Source organism: Pan troglodytes, chromosome 1 (genome assembly GCF_028858775.2).
Source record: "Pan troglodytes isolate AG18354 chromosome 1, NHGRI_mPanTro3-v2.0_pri, whole genome shotgun sequence".
Lineage (NCBI taxonomy): Eukaryota > Metazoa > Chordata > Mammalia > Primates > Hominidae > Pan > Pan troglodytes.
Genome location: NC_072398.2, coordinates 178,530,836 through 178,553,934, shown reverse-complemented (window position 1 = coordinate 178,553,934; position 23,099 = coordinate 178,530,836). Strand labels below are relative to the sequence as shown.

Sequence of the window (23,099 nt, the reverse complement as noted above, 5' to 3'; positions counted from 1 at the left end):
GAGAATTAGTATATATGATCCCTATTTAAAGCCTAAACAACGATTATAATAATACAGAGAGTAGGCTGGGCGCGGTGGCACACGCCTGTAATCCCAGCACTCTGGGAGGCCCAGGTGGGCGGGTCACGAGGTCAGGAGATCGAGACCATCCTGGCTAACACGGTGAAACCCCATCTCTACTAAAAATACAAAAAAATTAGCCTGACATGGTGGTGGGCGCCTTTAGTCCCAGCTACTCGGGAGGCTGAGGCAGGAGAATGGCGTGAACCTGGGATGTGGAGCTTGCAGTGAGCCGAGATTGCGCCACTGCACTCCAGCCTGGGCGACAGAGCGAGACTCTGTCTCAAAAAAAAAAAAAAAAGAATAAGAATACAGAGAGTAATGCTGGCCTTGGCAGGCCTAATTAATTTATGGTAAATTTTAAATATCATCCAGTGAACAAATTTGTTAAAAAACAAATCACTCCTAGCCAGGCTAATTAAGAAGAGAAGGTATATAAATTACTAACAACAGAAATGAAAGAGGGGATATCAATACATATCTCATGGACATTAAAAGAATAATAACACTATGAACTACAATTTTGATAACCTAGATGAAATGAACTAATTCCTTAAAAGACACAATATACCAGCCAGGGGCGGTGGCTCACGCCTATAATCCCAGCACTTTGGGAGGCCAAGGCAGGCGGATCACCTGAGGTCAGGAGTTCAAGACCAGCCTGGCCAACATTGGTGAAACCCTGTCTCTACTAAAAATACAAAAATGAGCCAGGTATGGTGGCGGGCACCTGTAATCCCAGGTACTCCAGAGGCTGAGGAAGGAGATTTGCTTGAACCCAGGAGGCGGAGATTGCAGTGAGCCGAGATCACGCCACTGTACTCCAGCCTGGGCAACAGAGTGAGATTCCATCTCAAAAAAAAAAAAAAAAGACACAATATGCCAAAACTCACACAAGAAGAAACAGAAAATCTGAATGGGCCTATATCTATTAAATAAACTGAATCAATAATTAATAACCATCCAAAAAAGAAAGCACTAGGCCTAGATGGGTACACTGATGAATTCTACCAAACATTTAAGGAAGAAATTAAACCAATTCTCGAAGAATGAGTTAGGAAGTGTTCCTTCTGCCTCATCTTTCAGAGGACAGAAGCAGAAGGAACACTTCCTAACTCATTCTACAAGGCCAGCATTACCCTAATACCAAAACCAGACAAAGACATTGTAAGTAAAGAAAACTACAGACCAATCTCTCATGAACAATGATGCAAAATTCCTCAACAAAATATTAGCAAATCAAATCCAATAATGTACAAAAGAGAGTTATACAAAGCAGGTTCAACATCTCAAAATCAAGTGATGTAATTGTGATGTTATAATTGGCCTCCAAACCCATTTCCTGACATACAACTCATAACATACAACTCTTGGAATCTCCAAAGAGAAGTCTTTTTGTATGCAAGCAAGTTGACTACTGGCTGACAGCCCCTAGGTATCTTTAAAATGGGGGTTGGTCACCAGAAAGACCAAGGCATGATTACAGGGTTGGGACTTTCAGCCCTATGCCCCAACCTTTGGGGAGCGGAGAAGGGCTAAAGGTTAAGTTGATCACCAATGGCGAACAGCTTGGCTTAATCAATCTTGCATATGTAATGAAGCCTCCATAAAAACCCAAAGGTCTCGGTCCAAATAGCTTCTTGATAGCTGAACACATGGAGGTTCCTAGATGGTGGTATGCCCTGATAGGGCATGAAAACTCCTCATCCCTTCTCCCATACCTTGTTTTATGTATTTCTTCATTTATATCCTTTGTAATATCCCTTATAATAAACCAGTAAGCCTAAGTAAATGGTTGAGTTCTGTGAGCCATTCTAGCAAATTAATCAAACCCAAAGAGGTCGTCACAGGAACCCAAACTTTAAGTTTGGTCAGTCAGAAGTTCTGGAGGGCCTAGACTTGCAACTGGTGTCTAAACTGGGGATAGTCTTGTGGGACTGAGCCGTCAACCAGTGGAATCTGATACTATAGATGGTGCCAGAATTGAATTGGAGGACACCATGGTGTTCAACGCAGAAGTGGTTGCTTGCTTGGCATATGGGGAAAACCCCCCCAACACATTTGGTCACAGAAGTCTTCTGTGATTATTGTTGTTGAGTAAGAGAATAGAAAAAACATTTTGGGGGCTGGGCGTGGGGGCTCAGGCCTGTAATCCCAGCACTTTGGGAGGCTGAGGCAGGTGGATCACCTGACATAAGGAGTTCGAGACTAGCCTGCGTGGCGAAACCCCGTCTCTACTAAAAATACAAAAAAATTAGCCGGGCATGGTGGTGGGCACTTGTAATCCCACCTACTGGGGAGGCTGAGGCAGGAGAATCGCTTGAACCCAGGAGGCGGAGGCTGGAGTAAGCCAAGATTGCAACACTGCACTCCAGCATGGGTGACAAGAGCGAAACTCTGTCTCAAAAAAAAAAAAGAAATAAAAAACATTTTGGGTTTGAGTGTGTGTTTTCTCCTCAGTAACCCATCACATCAACAGGCTAAAGAAGAAAAGTCACGATCAATAGATGCAGAAAAAGCATTTGACAAAATCCAACACACATTCATGATTAAAAAAAAAAAAACTCTATAAACTAAGAATGGAGGAAAATTTCCTCAGCTTGTTAAACAAATCTACAAAAATCCTACAGCTAACATCATACTCAAATGGTGAAAAACTCAATGCTTTCCCTTGTAAAATCAGGAATAATACAAGGATGTTCTCTTTCACCACTCCTTTTCAACATCTGGGAAGTCTTAGGTAATGCTGACACTGGAAGTTGTAGCTAATGCAATGAAACAAGAAAAGGAAATAAAAGGTATACAGGTTGAGAAGAAATAAAACTGTTCACATATGACATGATAATCCATGCATAAAATCCAAATTGAAACAATACTCCAAGAATAAGCAATTACAGCAAGTTTACAAGACACAAGATTAATATAAAAAATTCAAACACTTTCCCAGATACATGCAATGAACAAGTGGAATTTGAAATTAGAAATACAATACCATTTACATCAGCACCAAAAAATGAAATACATAGGTGTAAGTCTAACAAAATATGTGCAAGGGCTACATGAGGAAAACTACAAAACTCTGATGAGCAAAATCAACAGAACTAAATAAATGGAGAGATATTCCATTATAATTGACAAGAAGACTCAAAATTGTCAAGATGTCAGTTCTTCCCTACTTGGTCTCCAGATTCAATTCAATCCCAATCAAAATTCTAGCAAGTCATTTTGTGGATATAGACAAACTGATTCTAAAGTTTACATAGAGAGGCAAAAGACTCAGAATAGCTAACACAATATTGAAGGAGAAGAACAAAGCTGCAAGACTGATGCAACCCAACCTCAAGAGTTATTATAACACTACTATAAATAAGAGAGTATGGCATTGGTGAAATAATAATTAATCAATGCAACAGTGGAGGGCCCAAAAGTCTATAAATATAGTACATAAATATAGTCAACTGATCCTTGACAAAGGAGCAAAGACAATACAGTGGAGAAATAATATTCTTTTCAACAAATGGTATTGAAACAAATGAACATCCACACGCAAAACAATGAATCTAGGCATAGACCTTATACCCTTCACAAAAATTAACTCTAAATGGCTCACAGGCCTAAATGTAAAATAAAACTCCTGGAAGAAAACACAAGAGAAAATCTGTATGACCTTGAGTATAGTGATATCTTTTTAGACACAACACCAAAGGCAAGAGCTATGAAAGAAATAATTGACAAGATGGACTTTACTAAAATTAAAATTTTCTGCTCTGCAAAAGACAACGTCAAGGGAATGAAAAAACAAGCCACAGACATGGAGAACATAGTTGCAAAACACACATCTGATAAAGGACTATTATTCAAAATACACAAAGAACTCCTTAAACTCAACAGTAAGAAAATAACCTGTTTAAAAAAATGGACCAAAGAACCTCACCAAAGAAGACATATGAATGGCAAAATAAGCATATGAAAAGATTTCCGCATAATGTCATCAGGGAGATGCAAATTAAAACAACAGTGGCCAGGTGAGGTGGCTCACACTTGTAATCCCAGCACTCACTTTGGGAGGCCAAGGCAGGCAAATTACTTGAGCCCGGAGCTCGAGACCAACCTGGGCAACATGGAGAAACCCTATCTCTATAAAACATACAAAAACTAGCCAGACATGGTGGCTCATGTCTGTAATCCCAGCTACTTGGGAGGCTTACTTAGGAGGATCACTTGAGCCCAGGAAGTGGAGGTTGCAGTGAGTGGAGATTGTGCCACTGTAATCTAGCGTGGGCAACAGAGCAAGACCCTCTCTCAAAAATAAATAAATAGATAAATAAAACAAAATATTAGATTGAAGCAAAAGTAATTGCGGTTTTGCCATTAAAAGTAATCTCAACACTTTGAGAGGCCGAGGTGGGCTTGAGCCCAGGAGTTCGAGACCAGCCTGAGCAACATGGCAAAACCCCATCTCTACTAAATATATAAAAAATTAGCTGGGCTTGGTGGTGTGCACCCGTAGTCCCAGCTATTCAGGAGGCTGAGGTGGGAGAATCACCTTAGCCTGGGAAGTTGAGGCTGCAGGGAGCCATGATTGCACCACTACAGTCCAGCCCGGGCGGCAACAAGAGTGAGACACTACCTTTAAAAAAAAAAAAAAAAAAAGACGGGGGAGAGGAAGGGAGGGGAGGGCAGGGGAGGGGGGAGAGGGAGGGAGGAAGGATGGACAGACAGATGATTATACACCTAAAGGAAAGAAAGAAAGACTACTACACACCTAAGAGAATGGCCAAAATCCAGAACATGGACAAGTACTCAAATGCTGGGTGGATGTGGAGCAACAGGAACTCTCACACATTGCTGGTAGAAATGCAAACTGGTACAGCCACTTGGGAAAACAGCTGGCCATTTCTTACAAAACTAAACATACTCGTACATATGATTCAGCAATGTGACTCCTTCGTATTCACCCAAAAGACCTGAAAACTATGTCCATACAAAAACTTGCACACAGATGTCTGTAACAGCTTTATTCTTAATAGCCAAAACTTGGAAGTAAAACAGATATTTTTCCATATGTGAATGAATAAACTGTGGTACATCCCAACAATGGAGTATTACTGAGCACTAAAAAGAAATGACAGGCCAGGCATGGTGGCTCATGCCTGTAATCCCAGCACTTCAGGAGGCCGGGGCGGGTGGATCACCTGAGGTCAGACATTAGAGACCAGCCTGGCCAACATGGTAAAACCCCACTCTACTAAAAATACAAAAACCAGCAGGGCGTGGTGGTGCACACCTGTAATCCCAGCTACTCAGGAGGCTTAGGCAAGAGAATTGCTTTAATCGCTTGAACCCCGGAGGTGGAGGTTGCAGTGAGCTGAGATCGTGCCACTGCACTCCAGCCTGGGCAACAGAGCGAGACTGTGTCTCAAAAAAAAAAAAAAAAAGATAAAATATATTTAGAGGTTCAACAAAAAAGTCTGAACATTTAAAAATTAAAAAAAAAAAAGAAAGAAAAAGAAAAAGAAAAAGAAATGAGCTATCAAGCCATGAAAAGACATAGAGGAAATTTAAACACATATCACTGAGTGATGGAAGTCAATCTGAAAAGGCTACATACTATATGATTCCAACAATATGATATTCTGGAAAAGTCAAAACTATGAAGACAACAGCACAAAGATTAGTGGTTGCCAGGGGTTGAGGGGAGGATGACTAGGCAAAGTACAAAAATTTTTAAGGCACTGAAAACTGTATGATTCTGTAATGGCATATATTGATGTATCATTGATTATGATAAAATGTGTACATCATTATATATTGTCCAAACCCTTAGAATATACAACATCAAGAATAAATGTTAATTGCAAACTATGGACTTCGGGTGATTATATGTCAATGTACGTTCATCAGTTGTAAAAAATGTACCACTCTGGTGGGGTTAATAATGGGGGAGGCTATGCATGTGTGGGTACAGGAGGTATGTTGGAAACTCTTTACAGTCCTCTCAATTTTGCTGTGAACTTAAAACTGCTCTGAAAAAATACTTTAAACACACACCCAAACATACATCACCCAACACAGATTCAGCAACTTAAATCTTTGGCTAGGAAAGGATTCCCATCCATTGTTTAAAACAGGGAAGGAAACGCTGGTAAAACCATATATATTCATTAGAACTTCTTAAAACTTACTAAGGCTATCTGACACCTACTATACGGTTTATAATTTTGTGATTTTTCTTTTTTTTCTTTTCTTTTTTTTTTTGAGATGGACTCTCCCTCTCTGTCACCAGGCTGGAGTGCAGTGGTGAGATCTCAGTTCACTGCAACCTCTGCCTCCCGGGTTCAAGCAATTCTCCTGCCTCAGTCTCCTGAGTAGCTGGGATTACAGGCACGCACCACCACGCCCGGCTAATTTTTATATTTTTAGTAGAGACGGGGTTTCACCATGTTGGCCAGGATGGTCTCGATCTCTTGACCTCGTGATCTGCCCGCCTCGGCCTCCCAAAGTGCTGGGATTACAGGCGTGAGCCACCACGCCCAGCCTATTTTGTGATTTTCTTCTTTGCCATAACTATCAAAGTTTATGTGAAACCAGAATATGTGACTTTTCCAACCAAGTCTGATGCTTGTCTCCTAAATAAAAATAGTCACCATTCTAAAAAATTTGAATTGGATCCTCCCTAACGCCTACAAATCTACTTTGTGCCAAGAATCAGGCGGAACAGATGGATGATTAATATCTCCTTTGTACCAATTTCAGAGAGTATAAATTGACTACAAAAAGTCACCAATTCTGAGTGAATGAGTATAATCTGTTTCTTTCAATGTACATTCTTATGTTTAATGTAATTAATATGACTTCAGAAGAGATAAGGAAGAGTTTCCCTGGGTTCATTCTAAACCAAAATTCACAAGGTTGACCAAAGTATACATAAGAATAAATCAATCTTCATTGCCAGGCAACAGGAGGGAAAATATTCTAGAAAGAAGAAACTTATGTACTTGCATCTTGGAGACTATAAAATATATGAGTTCATGGCTGGCTACAAGAACTTCACAATCATCCACAGCACTCCAAGACTGTAAAATTTAAAAACATTACAAAAGATATTCAATGGTTCTATTCATCTAATATTCTTTTGGTAGTCTATATTCTCCCATAATAAATTTTTCAAAAATATTCATTGTTTAATTATAGCATTAATGGAAAGAGAAAACTTAGGACAACCATGATGGAAAAATCCTTCATGATGACATGAACCAAGCAAAATCTCCTGTGTTTAGATCTATTGTTTTCCAAAAAAACTCCTTTATAGTTTTCTTAAACACCTACCTCTTGTAGAACTGGGATAACAGGTGGCTTTCTCTGCTGCAGAAAGTACAGCACCATAAGGATATATGCATATGAAGATAAACTTCCCCTGGAAGCATCCCCAATGTCACATCGCTAAAAAACAACATGATTGAAAACAAAACTTCAGAGTCTTACTCCATGCAGAAGTATATTAAACATTCTGCCACATCATTTTTTTTTAACCCATAGAACTGGGTTAAACTGAGTTAAAAACAAACTGCACCGTCTATAATCCCAACACTCTGGGAGGTTGAGGTGAAAGAAAAGCTTCAGCCCAGGAAGTCAAGACCAGCCTGGGTAATGCAGTGAGACCCCATCTTACAAACAAACAAACAAACAAACAAAAAACTACTATACATGACGTGGGGAAACAGGTACTCTCACACACTGCAGGTGAGAGTATAAATTAATACAAACACTATGAAGAATATTTGACAATATCACAATTACAAAAGCACATTTTCTTTGAACCAGCAATCCTATTCTAAGAATGTACCCTGCAAACATGCCAAAAAATATGTGAAATGACTAAGAAGGTTTTTTTAATTGCAGCACTATTATAATAGCAAAAAATCAGAAATAGTTTTAGGTTCATCAATAAAGTGCAGGCGCAGGTTTAAAATAATTAAGGACTATTCACATAATGGAATGGTATGCAACCATTAAAAAAAAGAACGAAGTCCCCTGATGGTCTCGTGGTTAGGATAAACATCTTTTTTAATAAATAAAAAACAAAGAACAAGGGGCTAACACGGTGAAACCCCATCTCTACTAAAAATAAAAAAGTTAGCCGGGTGTGGTGGCGGGCGCCTGTAGTCCCAGCTACTCGGGAGGCTGAGGCAGGAGAATGGCGTGAACCCAGGAGGCAGAGCTTGCAGTGAGCCAAGACAGCACCACTGCACTCCAGCCTGGGCGACACAGCGAGACTCCGTCTCAAAAAAAAAAGAACAAGGAAGCCAGACATGGTGGCTCATGCCTGTCATCTCAGCACTTCGAAAGGCTGAGGAGGGTGGATTGCTTGAGCCCAAGAGTTCAAGACCAGTCTGGACAACATGGCGAAACCCCATCTCTACAAGAAATACAAAAAATAGTTGGGCATGGTGGCACATGCCTGTAGTCCTGGCTACTCAAGAGGCTGAGGTAGGAGGATCAATTGAGCCCAGGAGGTCAAGGCTGCAGTGAGCTGTAATCACACCACTTTACTCCAGCCTGGGCAACAGAGTGGAATCCTGCCTCAAAAATAAAAATAAAGGCTGGGGGTGGTGGCTCACGCCTCTAATCACAGCACTTTGGGAGGCCGAGGCAGGCGGAGGAGGTCTGGAGTTCAAGACCAGCCTGGCCAACATGGCAAAACCCCGTCTCTGCTAAAAATACAAAAATTAGCCAGGCGTGGTAGCAGGCACCTGTAATCCCAGCTACTCTGGAGGCTGAGGCAGGGAAAACTGCTTGAATCTAGGAGGTGGAGGCTGCAGTGAGCCGAGATTGTGCCACTGCACGCCAGCCTGGGTGACAGAGCAAGACGCCATCTCAAAAAAACATAAAATTAAAATTAAAATTAAAAAAATATAGGGGAGGGGGGAGAGGAGAGGGAGGAGGAATGAAACCTGAAAGAATCTTCAGAGACTTCTTCCCTTGAGCAAGGATTTAGCTTATATCTATATTTAAAGGGAAAAGGGGTGATTTAATTAACAGAATTCTATGTAGTTATAACAAAACTGTCATGTTAGAGTTACCTTGTTAGGTGAATCTAGAAAAGTAGGCATATCAAGTCTTGTATGTAGTATGTGCCTGAATGCTTTTCTAAGATACACTCTTGTCTAGAAAGACATGTACAGGAATATCTTTAAAAATATGATTTCCAGTCAGGCACAGTAATCCCAGCACTTTGGGAGGCCGAGGCTGGAGGATCACTTGAGGTCAGGAGTTTGAGACCAGCCTGGCCAACACGGTGAAACCCCGTCTCTACTAAAAATACAAAAATTAGCCAGGCATGGTGGTGAGCGCCTGTAATCCCAGCTACTTGGGAGGCTGAGGCAGGAGAATCGCTTAAACCCAGGAGGCGGAGGTTGCAGTGAGCTGAGATCCCACCACTGCACTCCAGCCTGGGTGACAGAGTGAGACTCCATCTCAACAACAGGAACAACAACAACAACAACAACAGCCTTCCTATTAGAAAGAGGAAGCTTTATGAAATGAAAATCTGACCAAGTCTCTCCCCTACTAAAACTCTTCCACTAACACATTAATAAAATTAATCATTCTACTGAGCAGCTACCATAAAGCAGGCACTGCAATGAACTAGAGAAACAGAGGTCCCTGTTCTCACCTAGTTTACACAATTAGCAAAAGAATGAGAAAATTAAATTCAATGTCATAACAAGTGTTATAATAGGAGAAGCGTAAGGTATTATTGGTATTGTTTTGTTTTCTGGGTCAGAAAAACTTATCACTAAACTCAAATATAAGATTTCTTAACTCAGAAATTCTTAACTAGGATGATATGCCAACTCCCATGCCTGGGGCTGAAATCACTGCATTGAGAAATGTTACTGCTGAGAAACTGACTAGTCAGTTGCACATGAGAATAGAGCACATACAGGAAAAAAAAGACAGAGCCACCCTACTCTGATAGGTATCTATTCAAGCTATATAATACTGAAAGTTTCTTTTTTAAAAGCTCAGATAAACAAAACTGAGACAAAATTTTTCACAAATCTGACATTAGCTATGTTTCATTTTAATTATCATGAACAAAGCAGATCATTAATTTTTTCATAAATACCTTAGCAAACACTTTCATAGTATATCCCAAATACTGCACTCTAGGATCAATAGCTGCATAAGTAGCTAGCATTCTTGTGTTATGTTGAGCCTGAAAAATAATTACATATTTGAAAGGATTTCAAATTTCTTAAAATTAAACTACAAATCAGATTTAAAAATAAAATACACTCCAAATACAAAATATATAAATGTAAAATGTAAAACACCTATTAATGAGTCAAATAAAAACTGACCTTCAATCTGAAGGAACTATCAAGATAACTAGTAAAATACTTTTTCCTTATACTGTTCACATTTGAAAGTTTTAAACATAGAGTCAGTAATCTGTAAACTTTTAAAATGAAAAGTATATACATGGCCCATAAAGATAAACTTACCAACGTATTATATAAACTGATATCGCCTTCTAACCCACTTCGTCTGTGTTCAAATTTTACTATAGGCACTTTGGCAGTAGTTATAGGCAAAATGTTTCTTAAACCTAATTTAAAAAAAAAAGACTTCAGTAGGTTAAATAATTTTCATATATGCTAAAAAAATTTATTTTGTTTTAAAGATAAGATTTAAAATTCATACCTGGATGTCTCTTAAGAATTTTTGCCAAATTTTCAATTATTTCCTTACAATTTAATTTCTAAAAAACAAATCAAATAAAGTTTGACTCAATTTCACCTTGTGCAAATTCTACTTTAATCTAAGCATTTAATAGTAGCATTTACAATTTCCAGCCATAAAGCTCTATAATAACCTTGCTACTCCAAGTAAGTGATTCATAGACCTACAGTATCAGCATAATCTGGAAACTTGATAGAAATGCAGAATCTGAGGACCCTCCCCAGTCTACTAAATCATAATCTGCATTTTAACAGGATCCCAAGGTAATTCACATGCAGATTAAAGTTTGAGAAGCACAAAGACAGGAGAAGAATATGGTTTTCAATAAGTGAATAAACAACTAGAGGCGAGTTTGGTGAGGGCAAAACAATATACTGATTAAGTAAGTACATAGGCTCTGAATTGAGACAAACCTGGATTCAAATCTTTTTTTTTTTTTTTTTTTTTTTGTTTTGAGACGGAGTCTTGCTCTTTCGCCCAGGCCGGAGTGCAGTGGCCCGATCTCAGCTCACTGCAAGCTCCGCCTCCCGGGTTCATGCCATTCTCCTGTCTCAGCCTCCCGAGTTGCTGGGACTACAGGCACCCGCCACCGTGCCCGGCTAATTTTTTTGTATTTTTAGTAGAGACCGGGTTTCACCGTGTTCACCAGGATGGTCTCGATCTCCTGACCTCGTGATCCGCCCGCCTCAGCCTCCCAAAGTGCTGGGATTACAGGCGTGAGCCACTGCACCCAGTCTCAAATCTTAAACTAAGTATTGATTAGCTGTGTGACTAACCAGATGTTTAACCTCTCTGAGCATTACATTACTATTCTATAAAATCAAGATAATCATAAACTCCTGTCCTGCAGAGCTGTTGGGAGGATTACATGAGACATGTATGTAAAGCACTCAGCAGAATGCCTGGCACAAAATAAGCCTTTAAATCTGTCAGTTATTTATTATAATTATGTTGATATGGAAAAGAAAGATACTCCTATTATCACCAGCACCTATTTCTCCAAGGAAATTCTTACCTCTGTAAATTTAAATGTGTTACTGTTGTAAAAACCAGAGACAGCAGAGTTGGTATGGTAATGATAATCATAATACATAATGATTATGGCATTAAAAATTAACTGGAAATAGCTGAAGGGTATAAACATCAATCCCAAGAGTTATAAAGTCATTTGCATTTTTCCAACATGTTCTTTTTAGCTACATGAGAGCAGGAGCCATTGCAGCTAAACCAAAGGATTTCAAAGAAACCATTAGTTACTAATTCACATATGATAAAATTAACAAAGGAGGTAATTTTTCTCTTTATTATTCAACGATACAATTATGCTAATCTTAAAAGTTTCAATTATGGCTCATCTGAAAGAAAATGATTTATTATTTTCATTGTTTCAACTTCCCAGTAGGAATGGCACAGATTATATATAATATACAAACCCTTAGTGATTAGAAGTTTAATAAATTTTACATAGAAGATATCTAAAACTCTAACCTCTTTCCTGGGTATAAAAATCATTTCCTATTCCCTCAATTCTTACTCTTCAGAATGGAGAAGGGCAGCCACTTTCCAAGTAGGTGGCTCTAAGCAGAATTTAAGTAAAGGAGAACAAATAAAATATTGCAACTTTTCAGTTTCTTTATAAAACAAGATGTTAAGACACCAGAAGCAACTTCTTATGGCCAGAAGTTAAGTCATCACTGCCATCTTTACTCCGGGTCTAACAATTTCAAAACCAACGTTCAAAAGAATGATTTTAGAAAAGCACACTATTCTGCTGAATTCTTTTATAACGTAACAGAGGCGATACTGACACCACTACAGATGCCAGAAGCTGGGCCTCACCCCAATCTTGCAAGCAGTCCCGCATTTTGAAACATAAATAACAATAGCTAGGCTGGTAAAGGACTGAACATCTACAAGGATACCCTCCTTTGCTAGTTGCTGTTGAGAAGGCCTGGGACACTTCTTCCCTGTCCAATCAGTCTTTTTCTTCCCTGGAGCTTGGACAATCTCCTTCCCACTATTAAGGCCTGGTATACAAAAAAGGAAAGCGTAAGTACCCACTCTTACTGCTGAAATTGCACTTGGGGAAGGTCTGCTCCTGGCATCTCACGGTGGAACTCAGAAAGCTATCAGTTTCAGAAAGCAGTGGTTAGGTTCTACAGTACTATTAGTACTATATTTCAGCTACATTATGGGTTAAAAAAATTACAGAGAGGCAGTGAGATACAATGGAAAGAGCATGAACTCTGGAGTCAGACAGACCTGGGTTACGAATCCCGGCTCCAACAATTACTAGCTGTGTGAACTTGGACAAGTCAGTTTATCTTTCAAAGCCTCAGTTTCCTCATCTGTAAAATGGGGGAAATAATACCTACCTCGAAGGTGGTTGTAAGAATGAAATGAGATAATGTATGTAAAAGTGTATACTGGGAACTCAATAAATGTTAGTTCTCCTCCCCGCCCAAAATGAGTTTCTAAAAGCTATCTTAGCACTTTATTTATTTATTTTTTTTTTATTTTTTGAGACGGAGTCTCACTCTGTCGCCAGGCTGGAGTGCAGTGGCGTGACCTCGGCTCACTGCAACCTCCGCCTCCTGGGTTCAAGCGATTCTCCTGCCTCAGCCTCCTGAGTAGCTGGGACTACAGGCGCGTGCCACCATGCCCAGCTAATTTTTTTTATTTTTCGTAGAGACGGGGTTTCACCATGTTGGCCAGGAGTGTCTCGATCTCTTGACCTCATGATCCGCCCACCTTGGCCTCCCAAAGTGCTGGGATTACAGGCATGAGCTACCACGCCCAGCCCTTAGCATATCATCTATAACATTGCTTCTACGGAAAAAATTTTATGTGAGTGGTCAAAAATTATAACTAACTTTTAGAACAAAATCAATTATAAATTAGATGACCACCTATATTTACTACCTATAGTAACACAAAGACATCATCTAATGAAAGAGATATGAGAAGACAAAGTATGAAAGATCAATGTTCACTACAAAACTGATGCATCAGCTTCCCATTGGTTCTAGTGAAAAAATTCCAACTTCGTGATATATTAACTTTTTCCCAAAATTCATTACAAATCACTGTAACTCTCAGTGACATGGTTTTTGTATCAAAAATTACTGAAACACTTTTACTTAAGAGTTCAATGTCTTCTAAACTGAAAATGCTACTGTTTTCATATTTCAAACACTTATTTTGCTAATATATTTATACAAAGAGTGATACCACATTTTTATCAATATCACATACAAAAATAAACATAGAATCGTCATTGGGAGAAAATAAACTTACATAACGCTTTCCAAACACTCTTACCTCTGCATTTTCATGGCCTTCCAGGGTCATACAAATATCCAGATCACTATCACGAAATCCAAATCCATTCTTAGAAGAGCCAAATAAGCACAACCTTGCCTTTTCTAAGCAAAGGAAAACAAAGTCCAAGGCCTTATTATAAGCAGAGAGGAGGAGTCTTCTGTTATCTACTAATGACCTAATACAACATGCTCTTGTCCATTTCTATGATTTAAATTACCTACCACTGGAAGAAATACTGAGAAATTCCAAAACATCTTGAGCCCAAGCTTTTGCCCAAGTTCCCATACCCATGTACCCAACTGCTTTTTCCAGTTTTCCACAGACATCATACATTCAACACGTCTGAACTATCAACTTTGCCCCAAATCTATTACTATTTCTATTATCCCTGTTCTTAGCAAATAGTACCATCATGTACACAGCTGCCCACATCAGAAATACAGGTGCAGTCCTTAATATCTGTCTCTCAATGTCCACATCCGAACAATCATTGAGACTTTTAGCTTTTTCTGACTTACATAATAAATCCATCTGTTTTTATACATTCTCAACATCACTACCAATAGTTAAGATCAATATTTGAGGACTGCCCTCTTAAAAATAAATTAGTTCTTTCAAAGCACAATTCATGTAGGTTTACAAATATCACTTTAGTATACGATGCTCTTCCAAAAATGAGTGATTATAGTCCACTTGATATAAATTATGATAGGGTTAACCCTTCAGACTCAGTGTCATCCAATAACAGCTACCATTTCAAATAAGCTGTGGTTTAATAGAATTGGATTTTTCTTCCTATTACTTTTTTTTTTTTTAGAGACAGGGTCTTGCTGTATTGCCCAGGCTAGAGTGCACTGGCTATTCACAGGCACAATCATTATACACTACAGTCTTGAACTCCTTGCCTCAAGCAATACTCCCACCTCAACCTCCCAAGTGGCTGAGATAACAGGTGTGTGCCACTGGGCCTGGCTCTTCCTATTAATTCTAAAGTAGACTACACATTTATAGGACACTTTATACTTTCAAAACTTCATACCCCCATCCAGTTCTGATGCTCTACTTGAAATTTCAATGATAGCTGAGAGGCAAAAAAGAAGCTATACTCATCAGCAAATAAAACTGAGCATGATTTTATATAATAGAGACTTAGATTTGGTCAATACTTTATATACTCCTATAATCCCAGCGCTTCAGGAAGCCAACCAATGTGGGAGGATCGTTTGAGACCAGCCTGGGCAACATGGTGAGACTTTGTCTTTACAAAAATTTTTTAAGATAAAAAAGAAGGCGAGGTGTGGTGGCTCATGCCTGTAATCCTAGAATTCTGGGAAGCTGAGGTGGGTGGATCACTTGAGTTCAGGAGTTTGAGACCTGCCTGGAAAACATGGTGAGACTCCATCTCTACAAAAAATAATGTGCTGGGTGTGGTGGCGCGCACCTGTGGTCCCAGCTACTCAGGAGACTAAGGTAGGAGGATCGCTTGAGCCTCAGAGGTCAAGGCTGAAGTGAACCCTGATCACATGATTGCACCACTGCAGTTGAGCCCAGGTGACAGAGCAATATCCTATTTCAAAAAAAGAAAAAAAAAAAAAATATATATATATATATATATATTTTTTTTTTTTTTTTGAGATGGAGTTTCGCTCTTGTCGCCCAGGCTGGGTGCAAAGGCATGACCTTGGCTCACTGCAACCTCTGCCTCCCAGGTTCAAGTGATTCTCCTGCCTCAGCCTGAGTAGCTGGGACTACAGGCGTGTGCCACCACACCCAGCAAATTCTTGTACTTTTAGTAGAGACGGGTTTTGCCATATTGGCCAGACTCATCTCGAACTCCTGACCTCAGGTGATCCACCTTCCTCAGCCTCCCAAAGTGCTGGGATTATAGGTGTAAGCCACCGCACCTGGCCAAAAAAAAATATTTCTTAATAAAAAATAAATTAGCTAAGCATGGTGGCACACACCTGTAGTCCTAACGACTTGGGAGGCTAAGGCAGGAGGATTGCTTGAGCCCGGAAGTTTGAGGCTGCAGTGAGCTATGATCATGCCACTGCACTCCAGTCTGGGCAACAGAGTGAGACCCTGTCTCTAAAAAACAATAATGATGATATGATTTTTTAATTTAAAAAATATTTGTTTTCAAATACTTTTAAATGTAATATGTAGCACATAATGGGTCATCTTGTAAAAGTACAAATTCGTTCTGATTAAAGTCAACTTTTATCCTTTTCTAAAATATTTAGTCACAAAAATCTTGATTCTTCATCCCCATGCCCAAAACTTACTCTTCCTGCTCTTTGCCATCTCAGTTATATAGGACCACCTACTGTAACTGTTATAGCAAAAACCTTGAAACCATCCTTGATTTCTTTCTTTCTCTCATGCCTCACATTTTCCATCAGCAAATCCTATTGGTTCTACCTTCAAAATATATCCCAAATCTGACCACTTCTCATCTACTCTGGACTCACACAACAGCCTCCTAAATGTTCTGCTTGCTTCCAGTCTTATAGCCCAGCAAACCATTCACTCAGATCATGTCATTTATTAACTAAAAATCCTCTAAAAGATTCTCATTAGGTACTCAAAATAAAATTCAAAGGCTTTCTACCAACATCCATAAGGCACTAATGACTTAATCCCTAGACCCCCTCTCTGACCTCTTCTATACATTACAATCTACCTCTAATACTCCACTCCAGCCACACTGACTTCCTGGCTATTCCTCAAATATGCCAAACATAATCTAGTCTTGTTCCATCAACAATGTTTTCTCCTTGGATATTTATATAACTTGCTCCTTCATGTTATTCAGGATTCTCCTCAAATGCTACCTTATGAGAGAGGCCTATCATAACACCCCATCACTTCAGTTCTTTTATCTCCTACACTTTTAACAGCATGTATTATTTGCTGATATAATATTATATATTTATTAGTCAACTATTTGTCTCCCCATTTGAAACATAAGCTTCATGAGGTTTCATCTCTTTTATTAGCACTGTATTCCCAGCAACTAGAACAGTACTTAACACATAGCATTCAATAAATATTTTTAAATAAATGAAACTCAAGACTACATGACTACAGCAAAAACGCAATAAATTTTTTAACCTATGACATACCATCATATTCTTTTTGAATAAACTTTTCCAAGCCAATTAAAATTTGCTCCCTGTTGTGTTGTTCAGAACAAGGTGGTGATAACTCATCTGGGTTTATAAAAAGAAGAAAAAAGGAAAAAGAAAAGTAAGGAAAACAGAATCTGAAAACATCTTCAAGTTTTTACCCTAAAAATTTTACTTACAGTTTGTTCATTATTTGTTGACTTCTCTGACTTTAAAACCATAAATGTTACTGGGGAAGGGTCTGGGAGATAGAAGGAAAAAAACTGTTTTTCTGTTTTAGCAACCCAGGGGAAGAAACGAAAATAAATGAAACGGAAAAATAATTTTTAAGATATATGTACATTTCACATGATCATTTTCTGTATATCTACAAACCTATTTACTTCTTCACTCTCCCCCATATCCATGCTTATTTTCCCATTTGTTAAGATCTGTATTCATGTTGCTACACTAGGCATCTGGCCCACTCAAATTTAACAGTTCCCTCAAATGCCTGGTCAAAATTTCTATCTTCCCTATAAACTGTTTTGCCTAACCACAGCCTTCAATGATCTCTCCTTAGTTCCACACTTCTTTAGTTCTTCAAACTGTGTGCCACAGTCTAGTACCTAATTTATTTTGTCCTTTTGGTTTTCTAGTTATTTCATTTATATTCATCTTATTTTTCCAAATAAGTCCGTATATTTCTTAAGAACAAAGTCTTTTTTTCCCATCTCTTCCAGACTTATCCCCAAAAGTTAACACAGAACAGAAACAAAGCAGTAATTTATTAAGAATTTGTTATAATGAATTAAACTAATATTCAGCTTTTTAAAAACAAATGCAGTTATCAGTGCTTACAGAAGAAGGGGAGTTAAATAAATAAAATTAATGTAATTTGTTAACTTGTTTTAGGGCAGTGAAACTATTCTGTATGACACTCTAATGGTGGATACATGACACAATGCACTTGTCAAAACCCACAGAACTTTGCAGCACAAAGAGTGAGCCTTAATGTATGCAATTTTTAAAAAATCATCTAGGAGGTCAGGGGATCTCAGGATGTAATGTAGACTGTGACAAAATAATCTAACTGTATTATAAATGTATGAAACAACTTCACATGAGGGAGTGGGGGGAAAGGTGCTGACCTAAGTAAATTTGAAAATGAGTGGAATCGATAAGACTAAGGGCAAAAGAAACCATACATAAGCACTGTACTCTAGTTAATAAAGTTGTTTCCCACAGGGGTATTGGCTAACAGTTCTGATACTGCTATACATATGTACTAAAATGGAACAATTTAAAAAATGAATAATAGATGGTGGGAACCAGGTTTCTCACTGTTGGAGTGGGGGCTAAAACGAGCCATGTGGTAATGAGTTAGAGTTGGATATACCATTATGAAATCATGTTTGGTTTAATACAGATAAGATGGCTACATACAGGCTGTGCGCCGTGGCTCACACCTGTAAGCCCAGCACTTTTGGGAGGCTGAGGAGGGTGGATCACAAGGTCAGGAGATCAAGACCATCCTGGCTAACACAGTGAAACCCTGTCTCTACTAAAAATACAAAAAATTAGGAGAAATGGCTGGAACCCAGGAGGCAGAGCTTGCAGTGAGCTGAGATGGCGCCACTGCACTCCAGCCTGGGCGACAGAGCGAGACTCAGTCTCCAAAAAAAAAAAAAAGACAGCTACATATAGAAATCTTTATAGTAAGTTTATATACATAGGTTAGTATATACACACATATTTTGTTGCTCTGAGATGGCCTCAAAGCAGTGACAGCCCAGTAACAACAAGCACATCTAGTGTTCAGGTCTTGGTTTCTAATCTCATTCTCCAATAAAAGGAACCACAGCTCCTTGGACAAATGCCTAATTCTAGGAGTAGGGCACAAAATATACATGCAGTGCCAGGAGCATCTTGTAGTGCCAGAAAGTATGGAAGTGTTAAAACCCAAACAAACAAAAAAACCACACACTGATGGATATATATAAAAGGGACCAGGTAGTCAGGGTTCCCAATGGCCAAAGCTAGAATAATCTGAACAAAATAAAATTATATTCAATTATAACCCAAAGCATCAAATATCTATGAGCCCACATTGAGGTAAATAAATGACTAAATAAGTAAAAATAAATGTAAATTGTATCTTAATAAAGCTGCTAAAAAACATGTGCCATGACCCAGCCATTCTAAGTATTTAGTCAAGATAAATAAAAGCATATGTCCATACCCAGACCCACCCAGCCAAAATTTTGAAATGAGACAAATATTTATCAACAGGTGAATGGATAAACAAATTGTGGTATAACCATACAATGGAACACTACTCAGATACAAGAAGAAATTAACCACTGATACACAACAACATAAATGAATCTCAAAGTAATTATACTGAGTGAAAAAAGCCAGACAAAAAAAGAATACATTCTGTATAATTCCACTTATACAGAACTCTAGAAAATGCAAACTATCTATAGTGACAAAAGCAGAAAAGTAGTTGCCTGGTGGGAGGCAGAAATGGGGAAGAAGGGAGCGATTACAATGAAGCACTAAATGTTATGACCAGAAATTTTATCTTACCTGGACACTGGAAGTAATTCATAAATGTTTGCTGAGTAAAGGTGACTCCCAGGTACTCTGTAAATGTTTGCTGAATAAAGGCATGCAAGGCTTTCCCCAAAATATGTTTATAGGCTTATCTCTCTCTATTGCCTTTCTTATACCCTACCAAATCAAAGGCAATTATTCCCCCAAACAAATTATGCACTCTATGCTTTTTTTTTTTTTTTTTAAGACGGAGTCTCACTCTGTTGCCCGGGCTGGAGTGCAGTGGCATAATCTTGGCTCACCACAACCTCCACCTCCCAGGTCCAAGCGATTCTCCTGCCTCAGACTCCCGAGTAACTGGGACTACAGGCACCGGCCACCATGCCCAGCTAATTTCTGTATTTTTAGCAGAGACAGGGTTTCACCATGTTGGCCAGGCTGGTCTCGAACTCCTGACCTCATGATCCACCCACCTCGGCCTCCCAAAATGCTGGGATTACAGGCGTGGGCCACTGCGCCCGGCCACTCTATGCTTTTATGCATAATCTTTGACGTTTAAAAATGCAGCTTAAGGTTCATCTCAAATATCACATCATTAATCCTGATTCCTCTAATCCACCCGAGATAAAATTGTGTTTACACTGCGTTTTGTTTACCACTACTATAGCATGTAACACATTCTATTTCCAATTATGGCAATTTACATAAATGCCATATTAACTCATCTAGAGTAGTGTTATCCAAGAACGCTGCAGTGATGAAAATGTTCTCTATCAACAATGCTGTCCAATGCAGCAGCCACTAGCCACATGTAGCTACTGAGTACTTGAGATATGTCTACTATAAAACTGAAGAACTTGGTTTTTAATTTAATTTTAATTGATTTAAAGTTAAAAGCCACATAGGCTAGAAGCTACCATGTTAGACAGCTCATATCCATATTTTAAGCTCCTTAAAAGCAATATATATGGACTCTCAATTCCCCTTGGCATTTACCATGATGCCCTGCACATAATAGTCATTTAGTAAATATCTGTGCTTGGGTATCTATTCAAAAACCTCTAGCAAAACAAAACGTAAACAAACTGTTTTTAAATCAGAAAATTAATATTTAATATCTAAGAAGGAATCTAGTCCCAATAGTTGTAGTAATGAAAGACTTACCAAAACATCTTTTACATACTAAATCAAGTATTTCCCGAAATCGGTTTGTCATCGGTGGTAGAGGTTTTAAATCAATTTTCCTAAAATCCTCTGGGCAATCATTCTTTGAATGGCCATCCTTTTTGCAGATGCTGCATACTATCGTTGGTGGCTACACAAAGATAAAAAGAAATCTAATCTAATAAACTTTTGAGGGACTTCATCACTTAGGAAGTGAATTCAAAACAAATCTTTTATGTAACTCAGTTTTGATAACCTGTGCTTTCAGGAGGTAATTTAAAAAAAAATGTTGTTAAAATGCAGTATTAGCTACAAAAAAGTTTTTTGAGTCAACCACTTTTTCTTCCCCACTAAAATTATATCAAGGATTAAATTAACCTGAAAATGGAAGATACAGAAAATGCCAGGAGATGCAGAAAGTATGAGTTCATTCAAACAGCTCCCAAAGGAAAATAGATGCATTTATTTTTAACTTACTGAGATCCAACAAAATAGGTTATAAAGAAATTTTAAGGTGCACCTTTCATTTCACTCCAAACATTTTCTATTTTCTGAATCAATCACAGAACCCTCACTTAGTTCGTTTATTAAATTAATAAATTAATTAAACTAATTTATTATTAAATTACTTAATATTTAATAAATTATTAAACTAATTTACTAAATTAGTTGCTCAAGAGACCAAACTGCAGACTGAACACTAAAAATAAATTAGCTTCATACGAAGAGTAACTTATCCAATAGCCACAAAATGAACTCCAAACCCTATATAACCATTTTAAATGTATTTCAATGGACACCAAACAAGTGGTTAAAACACAAAAATTTATGCCAACTCAAAGAAAGAAACACATATGTTTAAAAAACACCAATACTCTTTTCTTTATTGTAATATGCCTACATCCTAAAGTGTCTTTCTCCAATGTTAGCCTGGACATTTATATAGCCATAAATTCTGATACAAATTATATAAGGAAATCTCTCTTTGTAAGAATGATGCACTGTGGGCTAATTAACAGTACTACAAGAATCTCTATCACCTTTTCAAAGCTTTTTTTAAAAAATGACATATTTAGGCAGGAAACTCTTTAAATAGTAAAAATGAAAACTGGAACAACAGTACTTACCCTAAGTTTCCAGGAAAAAAAGTATAAAGCGTAAGACATGTAAACTGAAGTTATATAATTAAGTTTTCTAAAAACCTGCCATTTATTTGATGCTTTCAATAGTCCATGTGCCTTAAATACTGCAACCTAGATAAAATGCAACAGATGTATATTTACATAGAATGAAGAAATACTGCTTATTGGGAGGGGAAAATGGGGAGGTGTTGGTCAAAGGGTACAAAGTTTCATTTATGCAAAATAAATAAGTTCTGGAGATCTGTACAAAGTAGTTCTGGAGATCTGTACAGATTAATAATACTGTATTATATTCTTAAATTTGCTAATAAGGTACCTCTTAAGTTCTCTAACAACAAAAGGAAAAAAAGAGGAGGGTACTTTTGGATCTGATGGATGGATAGGTTTGTGGCATTGACAGTGATAATAATATATATACTTAAGTTCAAACACATCCAGTTGTAGACATTAAATATCTATAGCTTTTTAAATGCTAGCCATACCCTAATAAAGCAGATTTTTAAAAAACAGGCAATACTATTTAATAATTAGGTTAAACATCTTAAAGCTTGTCAATAATTACTGATAAAACAACAAGCCTGGATAAGGCTAGATGACTTTCCTTTTGTTTTTTTTTAATATTCTACTTGGCTTATGCATGATCTGTATAATCATTTTTTCACATGGATAATAATAATGATATTGCAATTATCTGGAATGCACTTGAAGTACTGTGATTCGGTTAAAACTTTGTTTTATTCACAAAGCAGTTATCGCTTACTTCCTGTTCAATGGGTTTTTTCCTATGATTTTAAATGATTTCCTTTATGAGTTAAAGTTCAGACTATCTGGCCGGGTGCAGTAGCTCACATCTATAATCCCAGCACTTTGGGAGGCCAAAGCAGGCGGATCACTTGAGCTCACAAGTTCGAGACCAGCCTGGGCAACATGGCGAAATCCCATCTCTACAAAAAAATACAAAAATTAGCCAGACATGGTGGCATGCGCCTGTTGT

The 23,099-nt window shown here is 38.1% G+C and overlaps 1 protein-coding gene across 50 annotated transcripts in view; it reads right to left on the bottom strand.

The window, feature by feature from the left end:
- TUT4 (terminal uridylyl transferase 4) overlaps nt 1-23,099 on the bottom strand; it is a 129,988-nt gene that overhangs the window by 27,602 nt on the left and 79,287 nt on the right. For 25 of the 50 annotated variants that reach the window (XM_054667004.2, XM_063817524.1, XM_054666980.2 and 22 more), the window contains 7 exons: nt 20,964-21,114; nt 17,259-17,345; nt 14,131-14,234; nt 10,771-10,828; nt 10,572-10,675; nt 10,193-10,282; nt 7,390-7,503 (listed from right to left, as the gene is read on the bottom strand). In XM_054667004.2, the coding sequence (XP_054522979.1) occupies nt 7,390-7,503; nt 10,193-10,282; nt 10,572-10,675; nt 10,771-10,828; nt 14,131-14,234; nt 17,259-17,345; nt 20,964-21,114 (708 nt within the window). Of the gene's footprint in view, nt 1-7,389; nt 7,504-10,192; nt 10,283-10,571; nt 10,676-10,770; nt 10,829-14,130; nt 14,235-17,258; nt 17,346-20,963; nt 21,115-22,090; nt 22,217-23,099 lie in introns of all 50 variants that reach the window. The other 25 variants (XM_016918374.3, XM_054667014.2, XM_054667024.2 and 22 more) reach the window with 7 other exon arrangements.